Below are 11,839 nucleotides of genomic sequence, written 5' to 3'. Positions count from 1 at the left end.
GTCTGCCGCTTATCTCTCTGCCCACGAGGTGCCCGGGGCGCTTCGGCTTCCTTGACCTGTCCCCCCGCCTTGGTCCCTGCCGTCGTCAGACTTGAGACTTTCCCAGGAACAACATCCGAAGGGCCTCGACCACAAGTGCCGTGAGCCCCTACCCGCGGCGCGTCTCGACGAGGTCCTCCTCAGACCGTCTCAATTCTTTCTTGGCCAGCATGGTTGCATGGGCGCCACTCCCATCATGTTCATTCTCCTTCTATCATGTCTTCTGTTAGTCTCATACAGCTTCGTCGAGGCGCTGTCGCCCATCTCCGTGAAAGGCACGAAGCTGTATGACGATGACGGAACCCAATTTTTTGTCAAAGGTGCCGACCCCGTCACGGCGTAGCTCATAACGGACCTCGCTCACTGTTCCCTTCTCAGGTGTTTCTTACATTCCCCTCAATGGCGACTTCGACCCCCTCGTGGATGTCGAACAATGCCAGATAGACGCAGCGTTGATGAACAAGGCCGGCATCAACACAATTTACGTTTACACGGTCGACTCGACGCAAGACCACGATGCTTGCATGAAAGCCTTTGCCGACAAGGGCATCTACATCTGGCTGCAGCTGGGCGACTTTCCCCGTGTCTCTAGTCCGGTACGCCGGAAGGCCCCCATGCGACCTATCCCCCCATATTAACCCGATCAACAGACAGAAGAGCCTCCCCAATGGACCCTCTCGCTCTTCGCCGCGTGGTCCGAAGCGCTGGACGCATTCGCCGGCTACGACAACACCCTCGCCTTCGGCATCGGCCAAGAGACCATCACCGAGAACTGTGCGTCCCCTCCCCTGCCACCTTGACCACAACCCCCCAACCCCCCAACCCCAGAACTCCCCCCTAACACACAACTCCCTCCAGCAACCTCCACGCGCATCGCCCCCGCCCTCAAAGCCGCCGCCCGCGACCTGCGCGCCTTCCGCACCGCGCGCGGCTACCGCGCCATCCCGCTCGCCTACTCGGCCGCCGACGCGCCCGCCCTCCGCCTCCTGACCGCACAATACCTCACCTGCGACAACGCCGCCACCAGCGCCGACAACGCCGCCTCCATCGACCTGCTCGGCCTCAACATCTTCGAGCCGGACTCGTGCACTGCCACCGCGTGGGAGGCACTGCGTGATGACTTGCGGGATCTGCCGCTGGCGGTGCCGGTGGTGGTGTCCGAGACGGGCTGCCTGCCGGCGGCGGCGGCGCGCAATTTCAGTGATGTGGCGAGGGTGCTGACGGCGGGCGCGTTCCGCGAGGTGTTCTCCGGCGCGAGCGTGTTTGAGTGGGCGCGGCAGGAGACGACCGAGTTTGGGGTGGTGCGGTACGGGGCCGAGGGGAAGGGCGAGCCGGAGAAGTTGTTGCCGGCCTATACGAGCCTGTCGAGCGTGTTTAAGGCCGCGGCGAGCGTGACGGGCACGCCGGCCGCGCAGTACACGCCTGCTGCTTCGAGGAGTGGTGCGGCGGGGTTGGCGTGTCCGACGCTGGATGAGGCGGCCGGGTGGTTGGTGGATGGCGCGGCGGCGTTGCCGAGTATTGAGGGGTTGCAGATTGGGACGGTGACGGTCAAGACGACGGTTACGGCTGGGGAGGGGGGGGGTAGGGCTACGGGTGGGGCTGGACAGGGGCAGGGGCAGGTTGGCGGTGGTGATGGTGGTGATGGGGGAGGGGGGGAGTTGTCGACGGGGGCGATTGCGGGCATCACGGTTGGGGCTGTGATCGGGGTGTTGGTGGTGGCGACTGCTATCTTGGTTTGTCTTCGCCGGCGGAGGAGAGCGGTAGCACCCGAGGGGGAGGGTATCCAGGTCGTCCAACACTTCAAGCGGCCGCGAAGCTACTGGTATCCCGCGGGCAAGGTCGAGCTGCCGGCCCAGAACATGGCAGCGCTCGAGATGGACGGCTCCCTACACTCGTCGGCGTCCACGGCCCCCGTGTGGAAATTCCCGCTGCAGGACGGCAGGGACGACTCGCCAACGGTGACCGAGGTACCGGAGAAGACGTGGCAACGGACAACGCACTATGAGCTTGATGGTAACCATATGCCATCGATGGGGGACGGAGCGCAGACAGGGACATGGCGGGTTTCACCTCTGACTCCAGGTGGCAAGTATGTATGATAACGGGGGAGCCAAGGGGATCTCGCACGACTGCTAGTTTTATTAAAAGTGCTTTCTATCAAGTTAAACCTTGTTCAAGATTCCGCATGTCAAGAATGCTAGACGAGTATTGCCCTACCCCTTTTGCCACCACTAGTTGTGGGGGGTTGCTGCAGATGATACAAGTAGGATATACGACAAGGCACAAAAGGACCTTTCCGAAACGGAACTCGTAGCGCGTGCTTGGTATCGTTGTCGGTGTTGTATTCGCTTAACGCCCAGGGCGATCGCCACACCGTGGTCATCACCAAACGCGTACCTGGCGTGTAGGGACGTGCTGAGCTAGGTCCTATATACAAAGTACACCCTACACCCTATACAGCAAATCGAGATGCCCGAAGACATATCCTTAGGTATCCTTCCCAAACTCCCTTTTTGGGTAATAAGACCGACCCTATTCCAACAAAATAACCGTCCATCACCGGCCGACTACCTAGATTCCTATATCCTCCTCCCTTTCCTAACCCAGCTAAGGTTCCCCGCCGGAGCTTCGTAGCTCTCTCGAGGGAGGTAGATAGGCGATATCGACCGGAAAACGACGACAAGTAGCTGATCTAAAAAAGAAAAAGAAAAAGAAAAAAAACGTCCGAGGTAAATACCTAGTGGCTTTGTTGGTGTGCCGGCTTGCGGCTGCTTTCAGTCGGTAGCCGGCCCTCCTAGGGCTATATGGAAGGCCGGCCGGCAAGCTTAGATGTATTGGCGATAATCTCGGCCCTTCTCTCGCGCGATCGCGTGGTCGGAGACGGGTGGATGAGGCCGTCGCTTTTCCACGAACACGTTGTCTCGACTCCCTTTCTTCTTCGGCTGCGGCAGCCACTAACAGTGGGTGCCAAGACAAACTTCCCCGAGGGGAAGGTGCGTGGCACTGCGTGCTTGGTATCAAACCAGTAACCAGCTGCCTAACGAGGGAAAGTGTTTGTTTGGAGGTGGCTATATTTCCAAAGGCTTCCAAGTTGTTTTTCCATCTCCTCCCACATTCATTTCGCCATTGCCGCGCGAGCCACCCACCAACCCCGGAGGTCCCGGTCACACGAATCTGACACTCGGGCCGATTAAGGCTGCACAACTCGGCCCGCAGCATTTACACAACACTGTGAGACTGTCAAGGAAGGACATACGGTGTAAGCATCACAAGGGCCGGTTTATGGTGGCTGGCTGAGCAGTGGAGGCTACCTACGTGGACCAACTATAACAATAGCATAAGCGCTCATAGGAAACTAAGGAAAGTGAAACTTGTTTAGAGAGATCGACGCCGACCAATCAATATATGGGCTCCCCCAGGTACTCGGAGCCATCATCGAAAAATAAAAGGTTGAAGGGGTTTGCATCAAACAGTTGTGAAGACAAAGAATCTTGAGGCCAAAGAAGATTATTGCGTACCAACCTCTGAAGGCGCCCTTGTCACCGTTCCCATCCTCGCAATGCTTGATCCAAGCGAGTACAACATCGGTGTACCAGCGGAGGACATCAGGCAATACTGCGCCGGGGGCTATCATCCCGTTCATCTCCATGATCACCTCAAAGATGGAAGATATGAGGTTCTAAACAAACTTGGTTTCGGCGCCTTTTCGACCGTTTGGCTGGCCAAAGACCACCTGTGAGTTTTCATTCCCACTTTGCTCATTTTGACTCAGTCAAGCCTCTTTCTAATTCTTGACTCTAGCACTCAGCGTCATGTGTCCATCAAGATTGTCGTGGCCAACGGGTTGGAAACACAGAGTCACGAACTGAGAATGTTGAGGCACGTCCAAGCCAGCGACCTTCATTCCCATCCGAGTCGCAGCTGTGTCCCCCAGATTCTCGACTCATTCTTTCACGACGGCCCAAACGGACGGCATCTCTGTGTGGTACTGGAGCTACTAGGACCTAGCCTTTCTTGGATCACAAAGAAATCGCGAATCTACCGCATCAAGGCAGATCTTGCCCGTCGCGTCGCTGCCCGAATCGTCGAGGCCGTGGCTTACCTCCACAGCTGTGGCGTGGCACATGGAGGTGAGGACAGCTCACTGCGTGAAGTCAATGTCACCGTCTAACCCGATCCGCCCTAGACATCCATATGGGCAACATTCTCTTGCCCCTGCCGCCACGGCCCGGGACAGGGTCATTGCGTGCTTCCGCCTCTACCCAGATAGGAAAGGTGTCCAAGAAGGACGGGTCTCCCCTCGAGAAAGGGGTGCCCGAGTATCTCGTCGAGCCGTTGGAGTACGATATAAGCGAGTTAGATCTCGAAGGTGGCGACGTCCGGCTGGTGGACTTTGGCTCAGGTGCGTATTTCGCCGTCGGCCACCATTCGCTTTTAGCCACTGACCACGGGACCTGTTATAGCTTTCTTTACCTCGAGCACGCCGACAATGATATACACACCCTTCTCGCTATATCCCCCGGAGTTGGTCTTTAAGCGTCCACTAACACCGGCGGTCGACATCTGGAACCTTGGATGCACGGTATGGAGAGCCGCAGCTACTTCCACTTCTATGTTGCTGACCTCGCCGCAGCTGTACGAGCTCACTCTCGGCCGTACGCCTTTCGAGGTGGCCTTCGACCCCCCTGAACTCATACCACAGCACAAACAGGTTCTCGGTAGTGTACCCGTAGAATGGGTTCGCGAGGCGCTTGCGAATGGGGTGCTTGACGGGAAACCCAATGGTCTGTTCCCCAACGCCCTTGTGACGTGGGATGTGCTTTACGTTAGTTAACCCTGTCAAAGAAAACCCGACCGATGATTTTCTCCCCCTCGAAGAGCAAATACAGAGGGATTACTTCGACGGTTACCAGAGCGAGACACTACAGCTTACCAGGGAAGACCTCGAAAGGTTAGGGAGGTACCTCAGGAAGATGCTGGTCGTTGATGCACGGCAACGGGCTACGGCTGCAGAGTTAGCTGGCGATACCTCATGGACCTTGGGGGTCTGACGTGCTCCAGGTTCGGTGCCAACCATCCGTCGCGGGTTGGAGGCTGCAAGCTTTGAGGTGTACCTGCTCAGCAGTTTTCAAGTATGAAGGAATACAACGAGAAGGATTTAGGTCGTGGTCCTTCTCCTCGAACCACCCTAATTTAGATCCCGGGGTCGAAAAGGGGGCTTGATAGAGAAGCTCTCAGCCATATTGAACAGACTATTAATTACCAAGGGGGAGTTGACCACCGCATTCTTTCACGGGATATCATTTCACCTCCTTGAGGTGCCAATATCCAAGTCTCTTCATCGTATAATATTCGAGAGATCTTAAGAAAGGAGGGGTTATGGGGAGCAGGGCAGAATGAAGGTTCTCTGGAGGCTGTAATTAGGAGAGGTAATGCCCAAATCGTTCAGCAGAGCACACAGCTCCCCCGAAGAACATTTTATTGCTACGCAACCATTAGTTACAATTTCAAGTATGGAGAATAAATTTATCATTTTCAATGCGTAGGCTCAAAAGGCAGCCGGAGTCTTCATCAATGCTCTCACCATTGCCCAGTACTAGACGATGGCGTGATCAACGGAGCATATGATGTCCACCATCCCCTGGGCACACCCGCTCGGCTAACCCAAATTAACCCGCATCGTGATCTTCGACAATGATTCGCCGCCTGCGGAGCAGCTCTCTTCTGGAGGGGAAAACCAAGGACTTGCATCCCGGCCATCGGCGTCGATGACATCTCGAAACCTGCGTGGGGGTTCCCAAGAGTTGGGGCGCCGTCGAGAGCTGCGGCTGCAGGTCAAGGCAAGACCAATGGGTTGAATGAATGATGATGGCGCAATATGAGCGGCGTTTTGTGTCTCAGCAGAAGTGGGTTATCGAGAGGAGCTAAGGTGGGTTGAAAGGGGTTAGAGAGATGGTTGCCACCTGTTGCCTTTGTGGTTTATCTTGGGCCGGTTGTCGAAGAATTTGCGGCTGGTTGGGATATTATTCACTTGCAACTTGAAGTTAACACCATGGTTGGTACATCCTTTCTTCGGCGTGTGTCCTTACATGGGTTTCGAGGGAAGGCCTCGAGCCAGAAACTCGACGAGCCAACGCTGGTTCTTGACGACCAAACATCGGACACTGCCCCCGTGACACCAGAGACCCAGACTGTTCTCCTGTTACACGGAGCACGTCAACCGTATGAGTTGACCGAGAACCATCCGGTTCCTCTCTTCCGGGATGATCGAGAGGTACTTGTCCGGACACAGGCGATCGGCCTGAATCCCATGGATTGGAAGGCGCCGTGAGTACATTGTCTTTTTCAGGTTCCCTTGAGATTAATCCCTTCTTTCTGACACGGCAAGAAGTGACTTTAACTTTGGCATCCCAGAAGTGCCCTACATATCTGGCCGGGAGTTGGCCGGTAGCGTAACGAAGCTGGGGCAGTCTACCCGACACAAAGTAGGGGACAGGGTAGGCAAAGACGTGCATCATGTAACCCCCTGCTCCCCCCTGCTTACCAACGCTCTAGGTTATCGTCATATCAACAGACTACCGAGACATCCGTAAAGCGGCCTACCAACAGTACGTCGTAGCACCCGACTACAACACCGTCCGCCTCCCACCCGCCCTTTCCCCCGAAGAGGGCGCCTCCCTCGGAGTAGCCTTCGTCGTCGCCGCCATCTCCCTCGGGTTGTGCATCGGCCTGGACTTCACCTCCGTCCTCAACGGCCCCGACCTGCACACCCTCCTCCGCCAGCTCCCCCCCGACACCATCGCCCCCGACATCCAAAAGGAATGCCTCACCAGCATCCCAACCCACGAACGCGCCCAACCAGGCGACTGGCTCGCCATCTGGGGCGGTACGCACCTCCCCCCCCCCGTCCCAACCCCCTTTCACAACCCCCAACCCCATCCCCAACACAACCCCCCAACCCAGACCAACTCACTAACCACTCCCTATTATACAAACCAAAAACAGGCTCATCCACCTCCGCGAACCTCACCCTCCAACTCGCGCGCCTCGCCGGCCTGCGCACCATCGCCGTCGCCGACAAGGCCAAGCACGGCCTGTGGCTGTCCAGCCACCGGACGGTGCGGCCCGACCTGCTGGTGGACAGCCACGACCCGGCGCGCGCGGTGGCCATCATCCGGGCGAACGTGAACGGGAACGGGAACGGGAACGGGAACGGGAACGGGAACGGGAACGGGAACGGGAAGCTGCGGTTCGCGGCGGATACTAGGGGAAGGGAGTCGGCGGGGTGGTTGTTGGAAGCGCTGCGGCGGCCGGGGGGTGGGGTGGGAAAAGAGGGGGAGGGGGTGGTGGGTGTGGGTGTGGTGGGTGTGGTGGAGGGGGCGGAGAAGGGGAAGGGGTTGGTGTTGTTGTCGGAGGAGGAGGGTGCACTGCCGGCTGCAGCTCGCGAAGCTGAGGATTCTGCTGCCGCCGAGCCGGTGAGCTTCTCGGCGCATCTGATCGGCTTGACGGGGCTGCCCAAGCAACCTGCGCCTGACGGCGTGGTGTATCATACCGTGCCCATCAAGTTGTTCCATGAGGTGCCGGCTGTGGGTCAGGCGCTGGTCGAGTGGTTGGAGAGGCTGCTGCAGGAGGGGCTTGTGACGCCGCCGAATATTATTGACGTCCAGCGGGGGCTGGGCAGTGTGAACCAGGGTTTGGATCGGATGAGGAGGGGGGAGATTAGTGGCGGGAAACTGGTTGTGAGGGTTGATTGAGCTAGAGATGTTGAAGTTTAGTGACGCTGTTGATGTCGTTTCCTCTTTCCCCTCTTCTCACCACGATGTCTTGGGTGTTAAACCTCATCGGAGGGTCTGGACATGAGACATCATTATACTGTCCTGGTTCCTACATTCGTATCTTTGCACCGTTTAAACCAACCTCCGATATTACATTAACCAAAGCAAACTCCACCCCCCTTACTCCCCCGACCGTTACCCCTTACCAGAGACAACAACCGCCCTTCCCACCTTACCCGACATCACCTTCATCACCACTCCCCTCCTCTTTAAAAATTATAATACCTCGGCTCATCGAACACATGGTAGTGGTGTCCGCGGACACCCTCACCCCGGAACATGGCGGGGAAGCGCAGCCCCTCGGACACCTCGTCCTCGGGGATGCGGCGGTTGCGTAGCGTCTTGGGCGCGGTCCAGGTCGACACGCTGTCCGAGTCGGAGGCGGGCACGACGAACTTGGCGGCCTGCAGCTCCGTGTCGGTGATGGTGCTCCTGCTGACGCGGGCGTACCCCGTGCGCCGCAAGCCCTTGAACAGGATGTACTCGCACCAGCGGTCGTCGTCGGTGGGGTCGACGTCGTGCATGCCGCTGACGTCGGACACGTACGTGTTGTAGTTGCCCTCGAGCGGGTTCGTGACCAGGTAGGAGAGCAGGATGCTCGGGCGCGGTGATGAACCCATCAGCTTGGCGAGGTACTCCGACTGCAGACGGCGATCTTCTGGGTCCTCTTCCTGGCCAGAGTGGAAGACGAAGACATCGACGGCGGTGCCGTAGACGTCTAGCGTGGCGTGGATGGCCGGGGCCAGCTCGCCGACGGGGCTGGGGAGGAGGTGGTGGGTCGAGTTGAGAATGGGGAACTTGGAGAGGAGAGCGGCGCCCCACGTGTGCTTGTTGGGCCCCGGGCCGTAGTCGACGTACATGCCGAGGTCTTCGGCGAGGAACTGCGTCGTGTCACGGTTGCCCATAATGATGCGCTGCAGGTCGGACTCGAGCAGGCCGACCACGTCGACTTCCAGCTCCTTGATGAGGTCGCGCATGCGGTACTCGGACGACCACATGTCGTTGTCGAGCGAGAAGTGGATGGTCCAAATTCCGGCTGTCAGGACCCGGTCCTCTGCGTGGTATGGCTTGTAGTCGTTGGTGGGGAAGCGAAGGAAGCTGGCGCAGAGGAAGAGGACGTTGAGGACGCCGAGCGCGCCAAGGTGGTACTTGCGGTGGTTGGTGTTGGTGGTGCGACGAGGAGCCGCGTGCTTATGGGCGGATTTGGCTTGCTGCGAGATGAGGTCAAAGACGCCGGCGCCAATTAGAAGCATCATGGTCAACATGACCCAATCCGTACGTTCACGGACGAGGGGCCCGCCGGGTACGAAAGCGTAGGCGACAACCCAGACATGGAAGAGAACCACAAAGTTGTAGATTAGGAAGCCTAGACCGAAGGTGACGGCGGGGCTCTTCTTGGAAGCGCTGCTGATCAAGGGGACAGAGATCGCCATGAGGTAAGCAGCGAGTGTGAGAGCCCCGTAGTAACCAAACCACTGGTGGTTGAGGGTAAGGATCGCGGCACCCAATGAACCCACGCCGTAAGCAGTCCATGTCGTGACGAGCGCCGGCCTCGAGAAGCCCGCGAAAACGCCGACAGTCATGGCGGCAATGGTGTACCATGCGTGGACGTTGGAAACAGGGCCCCTGATCGGGTACCCGTCCCAGACCCACAAGATCATCGTGCTGGTATCGGATAGGAGCGAGTGCAGGCCGAAGAACAAGCCGCCAATACCAAAGGCGGAGAGCAATGCCGACCCGCCCTTGGCTTCAACCGGGTTTCCGCCTTGCAGGGGGGCGCGGCGGGTAAACCGCAGAACCGCGAGGATGGCAAGGACCAAGCCCGTACCATTCCAGCCCCCGTTGGCAGCGTGCATGATGGGCCAAATGGGGTTGTTGGTGTACCAAGCAAACTTGGCGACAGACGACATGAGTAGACCGATAACCCACGCGAGAACGCGCATCTCCAGTCTTGCGGGCTGCACAGAGTCCGAGTACAGGGTGGCCGCCCATCCAAGGCAAGTCATCGAGACGCCGAGGCCGACGGCAAAAAGCCGGAAGGTAGGATCCTCGATCAGATAGGCTACCAGACCGGCGAGCGAGAGAAGGTGGACAATGCGTTGGTTTGTGACGACAAGGGAACGGAATGGCCTGATGGCGAGCAGCGCTGGGGCCACCGTGGTCATGATGAGGGCCTCGAAGCCGGAGATACCCATGTGCCAAAGAGGAAAGTCTGGTTAAAGGTTAGGCTAGGTCAACGCAGACGGGGAAGCCGCACTTACACCAGACGACGACGCCCAAGCTGGTTAGGATAGACCAGAAGACGAACTGATAAACGTTAGGATGCGTTTTCCGTTTCACTCGTAGAAGCACATACCCCGTGGTAAACATCGGCGGCGATGTCAAGAGCCTCGCCCGAGCGGAAACCCTCTGAGAAGACCACTGCGGCGGCCTTCTCCTTCCTATCCAAGCTATTAGTTACCCGCCAAAATCTGATGGTGCGACGGAATCGAGGCCACTTACTCCTTCTCAAGCACGGCAGCAGGCACGGAGGACTTGTTGGCACTAATGAACCCGGTTTTAGAACATGGTTTCATAATGTCATTCAACGTTGCGTCGTTGTATGTACAAGCCCCAGCCCGCAAATGCGCGGAGCTGGGGCTACCGCGGAAGCCATTGCACGTACCCCTTGCTCGCGCCCTTGACGTCCCTGATAACCACCTCGAATGTGTCAAAGTCCAGCGCAGTCACTGCGTCGAAGGCAACGTCGAGGAGAATCAAGCTCCATTCGAAAAAGGCGTAAATCGTGTAAGCTGGCCTTGACGTCAGCATTGAAACCCCGCTTGTCGTGGTCGATGTCCCACTTACCCCCTGCCACACGATGGACCTTGTGCTGGATGAAGAAGTAAACCAACGGCACGAGGGTACCGAAGAAGCCGCCGGCCAAGTACTTCCTATACTTGATAGCCTTGGCGTTTGCTGGGCTCAGGGCAATGCACCCGGTGGTCCAGGGAATCGTGAACACGATGTACGCAATCATCAAGATGTCGTGCCAGTCATGGTCGTCCGTCGACGTAATGTATGTCCACCCACCACATGTCAAAGTGCGGACGACACCGGAGATAGCGATCGCTTTCGGGAGGGTGCGGCCGGGTTTCGCGGTAAGCAAGTACCATAGTCCGACGAGTGCAAATCTTGGCCCTGTGGTGGTGGGTTGGTCGTCAGCAATGCTCTCTCGGCGGAGGGCAAACAGGGGTCCGGGATGGGCGTACCGGAGGTGATGGCGATAAAGATCATAAAGATGGAGCGTTCGGGGTAGCGGTCACCGATAGTGGCTGAGACGGAGGGGAACCACTCGTCCGGGTAGCCATACCACTCGTTCTGGACAATCTTGCGGTAGTGTAGTGCGGAGCCCACGATGAGGGCGCTGAAGAAAGCAACTGCAACGGCGTCAACATCTCGATCAACATGTCGACGCTCCGTGTTGGTTAGGCCCCGGGCATGACCATGCGTGCTACCCACGATAGGCAACGGCAGTGTGCGACCAGCTCACCCACTGGCCGCCGAAGGAGAGCACGACGCCGGCGTCCTTGTCTTTGTAACGAGGGGCCGCCATGGTTGCGGAGCCAGGTAGGTACGCAGTAGAGAGAGGAAGAGGAATTGGACCCAAAAATTAATTTAGTGTTGATGGTTGCAACGAATTACAAAGTGCACACGCGCGTGCACATGCCAAACAGCCCCAAGAGCTCCGACTCTTGATGGCCTTGAGAAGAAGTGAAAAAAAAAAAACAAGAGCTTCGCCGAGACCGTCGCCGAGAGCGCGCGTCAGGAAAAAGGCGTTCGCTCGACCACTGAGACAGCGCGAAGCTGGCGGAAGCCTCGGCGCAGAAGGATGATCTTAGAGGAATGTCGGAACCTCTAAATCAGTTCGGCATGCACGGGACCCCACTCCCCTGCTGTCACATTCTGGGGGCTCCTTGGGGGCC

The 11,839-nt window shown here is 57.8% G+C and overlaps 4 protein-coding genes across 4 annotated transcripts; 3 read left to right on the top strand and 1 right to left on the bottom strand.

The window, feature by feature from the left end:
- Positions 1-235: 235 nt before the first annotated feature.
- B0H64DRAFT_317439 (Glucanosyltransferase-domain-containing protein) lies at positions 236-2,138 on the top strand (the record flags this gene model as incomplete). The annotated part of the gene is made up of 4 exons (XM_062800332.1): positions 236-359; positions 418-635; positions 690-813; positions 898-2,138. 4 exons carry the CDS (start codon positions 236-238, stop codon positions 2,136-2,138), a joined length of 1,707 nt encoding a protein of 568 aa, XP_062663019.1.
- Positions 2,139-3,127: 989 nt separating this feature from the next.
- Positions 3,128-5,540, top strand: B0H64DRAFT_388664 (kinase-like domain-containing protein). Its single transcript, XM_062803287.1, has 7 exons — positions 3,128-3,298; positions 3,419-3,774; positions 3,841-4,169; positions 4,226-4,441; positions 4,503-4,621; positions 4,673-4,823; positions 4,885-5,540. Exons 2-7 carry the CDS (start codon positions 3,599-3,601, stop codon positions 5,088-5,090), a joined length of 1,197 nt encoding a protein of 398 aa, XP_062663018.1. The 5' UTR covers positions 3,128-3,298; positions 3,419-3,598; the 3' UTR covers positions 5,091-5,540.
- A 551-nt stretch (positions 5,541-6,091) lies between these two features.
- On the top strand, positions 6,092-8,008 carry B0H64DRAFT_455501 (uncharacterized protein; the record flags this gene model as incomplete). The annotated part of the gene is made up of 4 exons (XM_062807306.1): positions 6,092-6,366; positions 6,536-6,557; positions 6,595-6,925; positions 7,045-8,008. 4 exons carry the CDS (start codon positions 6,092-6,094, stop codon positions 7,791-7,793), a joined length of 1,377 nt encoding a protein of 458 aa, XP_062663017.1. The 3' UTR covers positions 7,794-8,008.
- Positions 8,009-8,011: 3 nt separating this feature from the next.
- On the bottom strand, positions 8,012-11,748 carry B0H64DRAFT_430502 (Frag1/DRAM/Sfk1 family-domain-containing protein). The gene is made up of 8 exons (XM_062805932.1): positions 11,376-11,748; positions 11,126-11,293; positions 10,722-11,054; positions 10,540-10,666; positions 10,377-10,418; positions 10,231-10,315; positions 10,136-10,181; positions 8,012-10,086 (listed from the first exon to the last, which is right to left on the bottom strand). The coding sequence occupies exons 1-8, from the start codon at positions 11,467-11,469 to the stop codon at positions 8,084-8,086; spliced, it is 2,898 nt and encodes a 965-aa protein (XP_062663016.1). The 5' UTR covers positions 11,470-11,748; the 3' UTR covers positions 8,012-8,083.
- Positions 11,749-11,839: the final 91 nt, after the last annotated feature.

Source organism: Chaetomium fimeti (genome assembly GCF_033439085.1).
Source record: "Chaetomium fimeti strain CBS 168.71 chromosome Unknown B0H64scaffold_2, whole genome shotgun sequence".
In the NCBI taxonomy this organism is placed as follows: Eukaryota; Fungi; Ascomycota; class Sordariomycetes; order Sordariales; family Chaetomiaceae; genus Chaetomium; species Chaetomium fimeti.
The sequence above is the reverse complement of the archived record's forward strand: the minus strand, read 5'-3'. Positions and strand labels throughout refer to the sequence as shown.